Source organism: Vombatus ursinus, unplaced genomic scaffold, assembly GCF_900497805.2.
Source record: "Vombatus ursinus unplaced genomic scaffold, bare-nosed wombat genome assembly UNPS02014779.1, whole genome shotgun sequence".
Lineage (NCBI taxonomy): Eukaryota > Metazoa > Chordata > Mammalia > Diprotodontia > Vombatidae > Vombatus > Vombatus ursinus.
Window position 1 is genome coordinate 47101896 of NW_020954557.1, and position 14569 is coordinate 47116464.

At 33.4% G+C, this 14569-nt stretch overlaps 1 protein-coding gene across 3 annotated transcripts in view; it reads right to left on the minus strand.

Moving 5' to 3' along the window:
- UBR3 (ubiquitin protein ligase E3 component n-recognin 3) overlaps positions 1-14569 on the minus strand; it is a 309463-nt gene that overhangs the window by 177494 nt on the left and 117400 nt on the right. For all 3 annotated transcript variants that reach the window (XM_027865976.1, XM_027865977.1, XM_027865975.1), the window contains exons 7-10: positions 14136-14266; positions 10613-10841; positions 4624-4803; positions 3463-3596 (exon numbers count right to left, since the gene is read on the minus strand). In XM_027865976.1, the coding sequence (XP_027721777.1) occupies positions 3463-3596; positions 4624-4803; positions 10613-10841; positions 14136-14266 (674 nt within the window). The remainder of the gene's footprint in view (positions 1-3462; positions 3597-4623; positions 4804-10612; positions 10842-14135; positions 14267-14569) is intronic.

Genomic DNA, 14569 nt, shown 5'->3' on the forward strand with positions numbered 1-14569 from the left:
AAGCAGCACAGGCCTCCTTAGTAAGATAGCTAAGTGAGACCCTGAGAGTTGGGGGAGCTATGTTTATATGAGGTTTCAGAAGGATGATATAGTTTTAGAAGTTTTTATGGAGGTTAAAGATTAAAGACAGGACAGGATGAGGGAGACAAAAGGAACTCTTTATGGTTTAAAGATTTAAGGACAGGGCAGGGGAGACACAGGTTAAACATTAGAGACTGGGGGAACACAGATAAGGGAGCTTAGAAGATAAGCAGAAGTTTTGTGATATTTCAAGATAAAGGGAAGAGACTCAAGTTACAGGATTTCCAAAGTACTAGAAAAGCAACTCTTAATATTCTTTTTAACCCTTAGGGCACTGTTTATATCCACATCACTAGGTAACTAGTACCAGCTCTTCACAGGTTTATATGGCATTTTAAAATGCAAGGTGAGTTGCTTCTCCTTCTCTTTACATAGCTCGGGGAGAAAAAAATAACTGATAATAAAATATGATGATTTCCCTATTACCAAAACTAATAATAAAGTAATTTTCATCCAATCAGAAGTAATTTTTAGAATCTAGCTCAGAAAAGTCCTCTGTCCTTGAACTGGCCAAGGCCAGTCTAAAGTTGATTTTGCTTTTCACCCCATATTCGAACTAAAAGCACCTTACACTAGGTCTTGAAGCTAAGGCAAATTAGTAAACTAAAAACATAGTAACTTTTTATAACTATACACATGTAACATAACCAAACAAGCATGTTTTTATTTTTATTTTTTTAATCATTAATTCAACAATCACAAACATCTCAAAACATGAAGAACAGGGAAATGGACCTTGCCTTACAAGAAACCGAATTTTTACCATATGCTGTTTTGAAAAGATATAGGTAATGCTTAACCAGGAAGTTAACAAATGGCTCCATTGTGACCTTTCAAATACTTGAAGACAAATGTAATGCTTACTTTCTCTCCTCTTCGGTCAGCTTCTATCTGAGCTAAATATCACTAGTTCTTTTATCAATCTTTTTATTTCTCCATTCCTTTCTACTCACAGCCACCAACCATAATATGGGACCTCACCATTACAATAGTTCATCTACTCTTCCTGCTTTCAGGCCTTCTTCCAATTTGTCCTACACACTGCTACTAAATTATTATTCCCAAAATTCCACTAAATGATTTTTTACTGTATACAAGATAAGGTTCAAACTACTCATTCTGGAATTCAGGCAGACACATACTTCTCCAAATTTCTCTCTCACTACTCTCTTACATGCTACTCTCCTACAACACTAGCCAGAATGACTCACTGCATCCAAATATACCATGCAAAATTCCCACTTCCTGAGAAAATGGAAACTGTAAATCAGATTTTAACCTTTATTTACAATTGCAAATAATCTTATATAAACAGCTAACATTCTTTCCTGAATAATGTAATAGTGAAATCCAGAAATCATTGATTCCATAGGTACCAATGATTAGCATTTAGCTCTAGAAATGAAAAATGTAGATACATTTTCATCATATTGTTTTCTCTAAAGACAAAAGGTATTTATTAAGTGCTTACTATCTAAGCATGGGGTGTGTAAAAGCAAAAAAACTTTGAAAACATTTTCATTCAAAGCAAAATAAATATCATGAAATAACTACTAAAAGTCTAATAAAATCCATAAACTTCAAAAATAATGTTATGTTAATGTTACAAATGTTAATGGTAAATAATGTTGCTGTCGTTGATGATGATGAAAATGATGACAAAAATGTGTTTACATATATCGCCTATTATGTGTCAAGCCCTATGTTAGGGCACTGTACAAATATGATCTCATTTGACCCTCACAACAACCCTAGGAGGTGCAATTACCATTCACATTTTACAGTTCAGAAAATTAAGGCAAACAGAGATTAAGTGACTTGCTCAAATTTACACAGTTAGTAAGTGCATGAGACCAAATTTGAACTCAGATCTTCCAGACTTCAGGCTCAGCCTTCTATCTACTGTGCCATTGAGCTCCCTAGTTTACTTTCTAGACTTTACTTTGGCCCCGTTTTATTGACAGTAATAGTGAGAGGGGCAACCTAGCTGGCAGAGAACGTAATAGGATAATAGGAACAAAACCAAGAAATGATATATAAGTACTTAACTAAAGTTTTGCCAAATAAAATATGTACTTATTAAAAATTGATATAAAAAGCTAATTTACTTTCTCAAATATTAACTAACAAACCATCCATTTGTGGAACAAAGGGAAAAAATGAATTATTGTAGTATCCTGCCTAAATTTTTAAACAATGTATCTTGACATACTCCCTCAATTAATCAGTCTAATCATAACTAGGTTTATACAAAGTCCATTTTTAACTCTAATGTTTTATCTAATTCATTTCTTTGGGTAACAATCACAAGGTCAGGAAGGACTAGTCAGCATCTTCTATGACCTTCAAAACAACCAGCATCTTTCTCTAGGAAAGACTCAAGCAACTGCCTCAAGAAAAATCTCATCCCTATAAAGATTTTCTATGGTAACCTCCAAGCAAGCTCCTAACTCATATTTCAACAAAATTTAACTCTTTCCCCTCAAGTTAAATTCCCTTCTTGCCCAGATTATCTGCTGCTTTCTAGTCTGGTTCTAACTTCTTTCTTTTTACACTACCTATGGTGGGTAATTTCAGGATTAAAAGAAAGGAACTACGAAGAAACATCTGATGGAGATGTTCTGGGAATAAATGACCAGGAAAAGTCAAGTTACAAAAGATAAAATTGAGAATTATTAAAGACCACAGGATCATAACAAAAAGAAGTATAAACATATACCTGTATATGATAAATAAATACCATACCAAAACAATATTAAGTGGGAGATAGCTTAGACAATATATGTATGTATGTATGTATGTATGTATGTATGTATGTATGAGTATTGCTAAAACCAAAATGTTCTATCCAAGTATACATAGATGTATGTATGTATATGTATATATGTATACATATATTATAATCACATAGTAATGACATAATATCTTACTTAATTTTAATTACTTTTTACTGAAAGCTATCTTAATACCTGCTTAGGAGTTATGTAATGTTTATGTTAAATATGTTGTTTATGAGTTCTAGCAGTGGAGAGCAAAATTCATTCAGAGGTCAATCTCATTTTGTAGAACATAAGTAATAGTTACCATTGGCCAAGAAAAATGAAAGAAAAAAGCACTGCTATCTGTATCTGTATGTTATGGAATGCTGGGCAGTAATCATAGCATTAAATGACTAAAAACAGACTTCCCATTGATCCAAGTTCCAAAAACTTTGCTTTTTCCAATTTTAACCAAGCTAGTCAAGACAAAGCTAATGCAAGTTGGTACTTAATTATCAAGCACAAATTTCAAATGGAAGAAAAAATTTCTTAAAAAGCAAAAACATATATATGTGTGTGTGTGTATATATATATAAAAACAATAAAAATTTTCTCATCATACCCTAATTTTGCAATGTGATAACAGTCCCCACATTGGCTGTGCACAAGCTTCAAGCTCAGCAGCAAATGCAGCATAGTAGGTCTGAGATTCAAATTCCACATGTTCATTTAGTTCTCGTTTATTTAAGTTCATACCTTTTAAAAAATTAAGATGGAAATTAGAGGACAAATGTAACCATTAAAAACTGTAAAGAGGAAAAGTTAAAAATCAAATATCTGGTCTAATATTCTCTGACATATTCTTCCAAATGATCACACCTATTTTAAATTAACCAATTAGGATTCATTTCACAAGATAAACAAAAATGTTTAAATATGTACATGTCAGACAAACCTAAAAGAATTTCTATTTATAAGTTTTCTCTTACTGTCTTATATAGTGGCAAAGTTTAAGGGGAGAGGGAGGGGAATAGCTAATAGATATTAGATAATTATCTAACATGCTTTAACATATAAAAAAATTCTTATAGACCCTATGGAATATTTTGGTGCAAGTATGTAAAATATTTTAAAAAGAAACCGCTTATCTCACTGCGTCTAACTCTCAAAGAATTAGTGGTAGAAAGGACCTCAGAGATCATCTTGTACAAGCACCTCATTTTGCAAATGAAGAAACTGAGAGCCAGAAAGGTGAAAAAGGCAGTCAGAACTTGAACCCAATACTTTGCTACCAAGTCCAATGCTTTTTCCACAGCACTGTACAGCCTCTGGCTTAACTTTTTAAAATTGTTTCCCAGCTTACTGATAAACTGTTTTCAGGAAAACTGACATTCATGAAAATGACAGTAACAACAATGGAAGTAAACCTTAATTTTAAAAATGCATCTGTAATAAATAATTCTTTGGTCCAGACCTGGGATTTCATTTGTGTAAGAATTCTCAGTGTGGAAACTCCCTCCATCAGTGTAAATACTCATCTGCAACCAGCAGTCAGGTAATTAAGTACCTGGGGCCCTAAACGGTTAAGTGATTTGTTCACTGATCATACAGTTAGTATGTTTCAGAGGCATGACTTAAACCCAGGTCTTCCCAACTCTAAGGCAAGTATCCTACCCACTGCCTTTCAATATGTATCATTCTCTCATTATAGCTTAATAATTTTTTTAGCTGCTGATAGTATTACACAACTCAAAAGAAAACAATATAAAAATAAAAAATATACCTTGAAAAAATGACACAAAGTTCATCCAAGTAACTAACAAACCATGATCCTCCAGGAATTTCTTTGCCACACTTTGATGTGAAAGGATATTAATAAAATCACTGACAAGAGGCCAGTAAGTATTGTTCTTCAGCAGTGCTTCTCCACAATTCACTACCACGTGTAGACTGTTTTCTTCATCTAAAAAAAAAAATTACTTACTAGCAAATTTATGTCCTCAGAATTGTTTTTCTAAAAATTGGGCATTGACAAATTTTGGGTTAGACTCAATTCAATTTGTATCGAATAAATTAAGGAAATTGTGTTAACAAAAATAATAAGGATTATTTCCCTGAGTGTAATAACAGTCTATTTTTCTCATTACTAAATGGGTCTGTGACTTAGTTAACTATTCCATCTTGCCAAACTCATTAGAATTCTAGTGGCATATTTTAAAGTACTTCTTATCTTACTACTACTACTACTCTAAGGAAATCAATGGATTTGGATAATAACAGATATCAATTATTTACAAATAAAGATTTCGAAAGACCAGGTATTAAAGATAAAAGTTAAAAATATAACTCAATAAAATTCTTGTGCTTCAAAAAACACTTTAGAACATCTCATGATCAATATGTATAAAGTCCTTTCTATTAAAAAAAAAAGTTCTTTTACCCATGAAACTCTATTCATGAAAAGACTGTTGCCAGAGAGTGCAGCAAATTTCTATGAAAAGGTCTCATTTCTAAGACATAAAGGAATAGAATCAAATTCTCCATTCTGTAAGAGCCATTCCCCAAACTATAAGCAGTCAGGATTATGAACAAGCAGTTTTCTAAGACAGAAATCTAAGCATCCATAAGTATATTTTTAAAACTTCAAATCACTAAGAAATAGAGAAATAGAAATTAAAGCACCTCTGAAGTCAACACCCAGCAAGTTGGCAAAGCTGACAAAAGGAAAAAAGGTGGTAAATGCTGGAAGAGCTGTAGAAAAAAATAGTACAATAATGCACAGCTGGTGGAGATGCGAATTGGCACAACCACTGTGAAAAGCAACTTGGAACCATGCCCAAAAAAGTTTCTGAGCCATGTATACTTTTTGATCCAATAATATTATTGCTAGTAGGCCTATACTCTAACAAGATTAAATAAAGAGGAAAAGGATGCATATATTCAAATTATATTTATAGCAGCTCATTTTTATGGTGACAAAGAACTAGAAACTAAGGAGATATTCATCAATCAGGGAGTGGCTGAACAAAGTATGATATATAAATCTAATGAAATACTATTGTCCTATAAGAAATATGAAGAAGACATTTTTGGAAAAACCTGGGAAGACTTGTATGAACTGATGAAGAATGAAGTTGAGAACCAGAACAATTTATATAATGACAACAACACTATAAAGACAAACAACTTTGAAATACTCAAAAATGCTAATCAATACAATGACCAACTTTTCCAAAGGACCCATGCAAAATATGCCACTCACCTACTGACAGGGAGATAAAGGACTCAGGATAAAAAGTGAAATATATATTTTGGAAATATGAGTACTGGGGAGTGATCGTGCATATTTGCTAAAAGAGTTTTGTTTTGTATTCCCAAGATGGGAAGGTAAGTGAGAGGAAGAGAAAATCTATTTTTAAATAGAAAAAAAATTTAGTTTTTTAAATATGTTTACAAAACTTAATAAGGGAAGGAAATAAGCATTTATTAAGTACCTACTATGTGCCAGGCATTGTGCTAAGTCCTTCAGAAATATTATCTCGGAGCAGCTGGTTGGCGCAGTAGATAGAGCACCAGCCCTGAAGTCAGGAGGACCTGAGTTCAAATCCGGCCTCAGATCAAACACTTGACACTTACTAGCTGTGTGACCCTGGGCAAGTCATTTGATCTTCACGACAACCCTTTGAGTTGAAGAAACTGAGACAGACATATATTATATGTATTATATATTATATATGCATTCTTGACTCCAGACCCAGTGCTCTATCCACTGCACTACCTAGTGTGGGTTATTTCTCTGAGTCTAAGAATTTATTTTTCTTTTCAATAAAAGGTCCTATGACTATGTTAACTCTCCCCTCTTATTAAACTCATCTGAATTAACAGCTAGCATCTATATAGATTTTTAAGGTCTGTAAAATGCTTTACAAATGTTATCTCATTTGATCTTCACAACAGCCTTTTGGAAGAGATATTCTTATTTTTCTCATTTTACAGATGAGGACATTGAGGCTAAGAAAAGTTAAGAGAATTGCCCAGAGTCCCACAGCTAGTTAAGTGTCTGAGGCAGGATCACTGCCACCTAGCTGTCATTTGAATTCAAGTGATAAAGTACTTTTTACTATTTTACCGCTCTAAGGATTATATTTACAAACAAGATTTTTTTAAATACACAGGTATTTAAAGATAAAAGAAAGCAAAAAAAAAATTCAATTTTTGTGCCTCAAAAAAAAAAAACCCTTTCAGATATTTCAGGATTATTATTTATAAACTTCTACTAATTTTTTTCCTCTATACAGTTTTCCCTAGTCCAGTTAAATTCAGATCACTGTGCTCTGATTCAAACAATCAAAAATTTATTAAGTGTCTACTGCCTACCAGACACTATGCTAAGTGCTAAGGATAAGAAAAAAGGGAAAACACAGTCCCTGCCTTCAAGGAGCTCACAATATAGTGTAGGAGATAAGATGTAAACAAATTATCTACAATCTACATACAAGATAAATAGAAAATAATTGAGAGGGAAGGCACTAGAATTAAAAGAGGTTGGGATAAGGCTTCCTGTAAAAGATGGGATTTTGGTTGGGACTTACAGGAAGACAGGAAGTCAACAGACAGAGATGAAGAGGGACAGCATAATAGGAATGGGGGAAAATGCCCTGAGCTGAGACATGCAGTATCTTATTCAAGGAAAAGCCAAGAGGCCAAAGTGACTAGATTGAAGAGTACAAGGAGGAGAAAGGTAGGAGGTGCTAGATTAGGAAGGGCTTTGAATGCCAAAGGATTTTGTATTTGATCCTGAAGGCAACAGGAAACCATTGGAGTTTATTCAGGTAGGGGTGGTGGGGGTGATGACATGGCTGGAACTGTGTTTTAGGAAAATCCCTTTTGTGGCTGAACGAAGGATGGATGGGAGCAGGGAGAGACTTCAGGCAGGCAGACCCACCAGCAGGGTATTTCAAGAATCAAGGTGTGAGGTGATAAAGGCCTGCCCAGAGTAGTAGTAATGTCAGAGGAGAGAATATTACAAAGGTGAAACTGACAGGCCTTGGCAATAGACTAGATATGGGAGGGGGGGGGAGAGTGAGAAGATGAGGAATTACTTCTCACAGTGCTAAAGTTTAACCAACTCATACTTTTAAAAAAATAGCCACATAACAATATATAAGCATAGGATCCAAGCTAAAGTCAAAAAGTATGTCATATTTAACTGAAACTAAGTTGCAAATGCATATAAGAAGACTCTATTGACTTAAGTACAAATTTGTTCCTAACACTGCTTCCAACACTCCTGTTCTTGTGAAATTTCCCTTGAGATCTTTAATAACATCAAAAGGTCAGACCTTATACTTTCATCCAAACTGAAAATGACAGCTATACCACTACAGGAACAGGGAACAACAATTCAATGCTGATTTAGTGTGGTAAGTATAAATTACTAACTCACATTTTTCCCTCAAATTTTTTTGTAAAACTTAATTACAGGAACAGTAAACCAATGCCAAAAAGGTGATTGCTATCCCATGGCCAAAAGGAGGTTGGAAAAGTAATAAATAAATGCAATGAGAAATTACAGGGAAGCAACTTTCTTTCCCCCTAGAACTAAAGAAAAAGTCAGCCAGCAATCCATGAGCAACAGGAAAGGAGACCACCAGCAAAGCCAGCACAGGAAGAGGCAAGCAAGCAGGCCAATAATGGACCAGTGGTAGGCGCTGCCCACAAGGATTGGTGTCTTAAAGGAGCAAGAGGGAAGGGCCCCCTGAGGTGGTTGTAAACATACACTGAAAGTCCCAAGCACCAGTAATGACCAAGGCTGACCAGTCAGATACAGAGTTCCAGAGTCCCTAGTACTTAGTCCTTAGAAACCAGAGAGTCTGGAAAATCCAACATTCCAAACCCTAAAGATACAGGCGTGTCTAAGTACTGTAGGCAGAGGTCAGCACAGAAGTCCAGGAAACCCAGGGCTGACCACCCCACTCAAAGGCAGGGTGCAGAGTCAGGACTTTGGAAAAAAAATGTTTCAATTCAGGAACAAAAGCTGGAAATATTACTGAACCAAAAACATCAACCTAAAGTCACTATAAACCCAGAAATGGGGAAAAAAAGAGTCTAATAGAAAAAAGTTGATTTTCCATAAGGACTATATGATTAGCTAGAAGAAATAAAGAGATTAAAAAAGAAATAAAATAAAAGCTCAGAAAGAATTAAGAGAATAAATAGCTCAGAAGAAAAAGTACTAAAATTTACCCTTTTGTAACAGACTCCCTGAAAACCAGAATAGATCAAACAGAAATCAATGACTCTTTGAGACAGCAAGAACTATTAGTACAAAATCAAAAGACTGAAAAAATAGAAGAAATATATTTGTGTGTGTATAACACATACTTAAAACATTTATGTAGAACAATATTGATATAAAAAATAGACTTGGAAAAGAGGTCAAGGTTAATTTAGGGATCATTTTGGACTCTCTGAAAACCACAACAAAATAAAAAAACCTGGACACTAAACTTCAAGTAATCACGAATAAAAACCGCCCAGATTTATTAGAATCGTAGGGCAAAGCAAATATAGAAAGAATGTACCAATCATCTCCCGAAAGAAACCCTGAAACAAAAAGTTCCAGAAATCTCATAGGCAAAATCTAGAGCTACCATACTTTCTCCCACAAAAAAGTACTACAAGCAGCCAAAAAGAAGTTCAAATACCAACAAACTATAGTCAAGATCATAAAAGAACTAAGTACCCTTTAGTTAAGAGCAGTAGCAAACACTGAGCGGCTACTGCAAACCACCTATAAATAAAACACAGGTATAAGGCCTATAAAATAATGCTCACACTTCAAACAATGATAAAGCCCAAGTTGTTCTTACCTTATTCTGAACTCCACTACAAGTCTAAACCTAGAAATGTCAGTTTTCAAACCTGAGAACAGGGAAGTGGATCATATATGGAAGCAATCAAACAAGGTTCAATGGTCAGGTTTTTACTTCTTCTATCCTTTTTTGTTTCTTTAAGTCTAGCAAAGCAGGCCTGATAGAAAAGCAGTAATGGAAGATATATGTGAAAAAAGTACAGAGATGAAGGCGTAAGAGTAAGAATTCAAAGAAAAAGGTTAGAGACATTGGATATAAAAGAACTAGAAAGAATATGGCAAGTAAATTAGAAATATATAAGTAAAAAGTCAATATAATACAGATTTGTCAGAGAGAGAAATACAAAAGAAATGAAAGCAGAAAGAGAAGCTCTAGCAGGCAAAGAGAACATTGGATGTTAGTGGGTGGAAGAGGGGAGGAGAAGGAACGGTGTATTCAAATCCAAAGAGCTTTGGGCTCAGGAGGCAAAGAATCTGGATCTGTCCAGCTCAGACATTTCCTGGCTGTAGAATCCTGGGCAAATCTAAGCCTACGTCATGACTGGCAAAATAAAAAAAATGCTTATACAACTTGGGATTGTTATAGAGGGTGATTTGCAAAGCTTCAAGTAGAATAAAGAATTCTAGGATCATAAATTTAGAATTAGGGAGGGTCTTATGAGATCATCCAGTCAATCCCACACCTTCATTTTAAAGCAAGAGAGAAACTGCAGCCAAGAGAGGTTAATTAAATGATTTGGCCAAGGCCACACATCTAATGAGTCTAAGAAAAGTTGATCTCAAGTCTTCTAGTATGCCTGCTGCTATACCAACCAAGCTGAAAATGAGAGCTATTATAATTACAAAAGTATACAAGCAGAACTTAAGACAACAAAATGGGCACTAAATGTGATTTTACCTTGGAGCTCACTTTTAATAAGGCAACTTTCCATCATGTACAATAGGACAGTGACCATGATATCCAACAACTGGCATTCTTCTGTTACTTGTCTTGCTAGTTCCTCATTGCTGAATAGCTGAACACTAATATGCACAATTCTGTTAGACATCGTGTCTGATTCATGACTTTTCTTCAGTGTTTTCATAATAAAAGCATAATGCTGGACAAAGGTTTTCGTAAAAGCAATCTGAAAAAAAGGATGTTTATTTTTTTAATTTTAAAAAATTATTTCCAAAACATAATATTTGCAGTCATTATTACATAATGGTGTTATAGAAGCATTCCAAAGTTGTGAAGATTAAAGAACAGATATTTTAATATTAAAGCCTGAGCAACTACCATTGTGATGTGAATATACTACTTCTCTTTGTTCGCAAATCTATTGCAACAATATGCAATAGAATAAGTTTCTGTCATCTACTTTATAAACATCAGAAGCTCAATCCAATACTTCAATACTTCAATCTATAGTAGCAGTTATATAGTTTAACTCAACAGCATGGTGGGCAAATCTGATTACTCTTAAAAAAAAACAAACTATTTTCTTTTCATCTGACAATGGGCCACCAATTTTACAAAGATACATCACAATATTGCCTCCATGCCATCTGTTCTTTTCCTATTTCAAATGTCTCTATATATTTCCTATTTCACATCATTCTTTTAGTAGATGAGACATACAAAAGAATGGGACTACCATATTAAGGTTCATTTCCGATAGGCTTCATTCCCTACACAATAAGAACTACAAAATATCAGTTTTCTAAATTAATTTATTTTCATCTATTGTTGTTCAGTTGTTCAATTATTTCCAACTCTTTGTAATACCATGGACTATTTTCATATAACTCAATGCTTAAAATTTATTCCAAAAGAGGCTATTTTATACTACCATAACTATATTAAGTATTTAATATGAATCTTATAAACAAACAAAAAATACAGCAAATACTATAAAGAAATTTTCTAATGCAAGTATCAATTTTTATGGCCACATTTTTGCTTTGTATTTACGACAACTCGCAATTACCTTAGTTAATGGAAGACAGCACTAGCTCATACAACTAAAATTCACCAATCATCTACTAAATTGGTTTGGGCAAAGCTTCCACAGCAGGAATACTACCAAGAAAGCCATAATGTAGCCCCACATCACAGAGTATTAGAACACTCTGGGTATTAGAAATTGCTCTGAAGTACATACTCTCCTTCCCTTCTACCTTATCTCCCCAAAAAAGATCCCTGCACCAGTTCTTCAGGAGTGGATCAGACATGAAACAGGAGTTCATCTATAAAACTCCAGCCTTACAGTAAATCTGTTCCTGTGGTACATGGATTATGCAACACAATCTACTGGGAAAAAAAAAAAAACAACTAAAAACAACTAGGAGCTGACTAGAGTTTACCAATTTTCTAAGCACAACATACACTCTATCAATGTTAAATAATCAATGTTTTTTCTTTTTATAACAATGCTACAGTACATAGGATTTCTCTTGTGAACATTCAGTTTCCAAATGCACATTATCCATAAAATATTAACTATCAAGTCAAAAGTTATTTGATTCAAGTTCCTTTACCATACCTATGACAGATACCAAAGAATTAAGATTGTACTTTTCACAAGCTAAAAGGAAAAAAATGCGTATTCAATTGAACTTAACAAACATTAATTTAGTCCCTAAATTTGCATTAAAAAGGCAATTGCTTAAGTTTTCTGTGTGATTTGTTATATAACATAAATCTTTAGAAATACCTTTTATCATAAAGAACTTTTCTTTATAGGAATAGTAAATGAACTATACATAGAAGTAGTTAAATAATAATTCCATCTGAAATAAACAGGAATGACAAAAACTTTCTTTATAAAAATCTCTCAGAATATCTACTATACCTTGAGCTTCTTTCTGATTAAAAAATAAAAGTTATCAATAGCATTTTCAGCTATGTATTTACAAAATGTGACTTAAAGCAATGACTACATAGAAAAATGAGCCCATCCCCATAATAAAAAGTGTAATGTAATCAAATCTCAATTATTCAGGGACTGATCTAATCTGTGAATTACTTAGTCTCTTTGTTTCAATCCTTCCTCCCCCTACTAATGGCCTACCAGTGGCCATTATTCATCAATATATTCACCAGGTAACAAAAAGGAAAAGAAAAGAAACCAGTTCATTTGACAGCTCAACTAAAACATTTAAGGCAGGAGGATGAAGTTATTGCTAAAAATGACATTTTGATTTTATCTTTGGATTTCTTTTATCCATGATATCTGTGCGCTCTATAACCATGCATAATTGAGATTTGACTATATTAGTATCTCATCATCTCTCTTCACCTTGCTCCCCTAAGACTGAAATCACCTTAAATCCTGAAAGGAGTTCAATATGTAATTATTAATTGAAAATGTTTAAGAAACTAGACAAGAGTGAGTCTTATGCAAAGGAAGCAGAAAGGAAAAAGAAAATATATGATCTAAAAACATAAAGGTGATCTGCTGCCAAATCCAACGGAGTAATGAGAGAATGATATAAATAAAAATTTCTCTAAACATAAATGAACTGTGTCTCTTCAAATTAAATATGACCTAAAATGTTTAAAGAAAAGAGAATGACATTTTTTCCTAAACAATGTCCATTTCTAGAACAATTTACTCTCAACTATATAACTATCTTAAAAGGGTAGGTGTTCACCAATTCAAGTAAACTCTCTGCAGGTTAATCTGAAAGTTTGAGGAGGCAGACTCAAACTTATTCTTTCATCAAACAATTTACATATAATCATAATAGCCAAAGCAATTCTTCCATAGCATTCTGCTTCCCATTTCTATTCATCTGTTTTTCCATAAATACTATGGCAGCTACTTTTCTAAATTTTCCTTTTCTTGCTTTCCCTTCCAAGAGTTGCTACCTAACAAATCATTATTTCATTTGTAGGACCTATAACAAATCAATAGCATAGACCACAAACTTTACATTAGCACCAAAAAGAAAATTTATATCCTTCATCTGTTTCTGTTGCCAAAGCAGAGGTAACCAATAAAAACATAGCTGCATTGCCAGACTTCCAAAACACCAACATCAGATATGTAATCTCTTATTTTCACAGAAATGAGATGAGACAGGTACAGTAGATACCCAAGAGAATCTGAGGTGACAGGACCATGAGAATAGAGATGAAAAGGATTTTAAAGATCACCAAAGTTAGCAACACACAGGTTCTCCCCAACCTAAGGAAATATTAAACTGGAACTCTAGTGGTTTGCTACAAGCAGCTTTAATTGCATTCATTACCTCTAATTTACTAGTAAAAAGAAAGTGCTTTAAAGTGTGGTATCAGTTGTCACATCTTCAATACAATAAAGCAACCTCAAAGTTAAGACATCACCATAGGCCAAAAGTATAAAAGTTAAAGAATATTAGTAGTGAAAAGGAAAAGAATTGAGAGTATAAATTTAGAAAGGAAAAACTTTAGATACCTTATAATCTTGATCTGGTAGCATGTTGAGTAAGAAAGTTACCATCTTTTGTGGAAATTCATATTTTATAGTCCAAAATAATAATTCTTCTAGAAAACTTTTATGTTTCAAAACATCCATAATAGATTGATCTGTATGAAAAGGAAAATTTTTCACCATAAAGATTTAGATGGCCCCAAAGCATTTAAACTGCTTTACATTACAATTAACATCACATTTAAGGTGTTTTACATTATAATTAACACTATGTTATTAAATGTAATGGATTGACCTTACAAATATCTAAAAATCAGCAACATCTAGTTGATACATAACTATAAGACACTGACTATTACAAGCTTTAACCAAAATATATTAACACAAATAAAAATACTGATATCCTATAAAATAAAAATAATCTAGTAATATAATTGGAAATTTGCATCATTAAACAT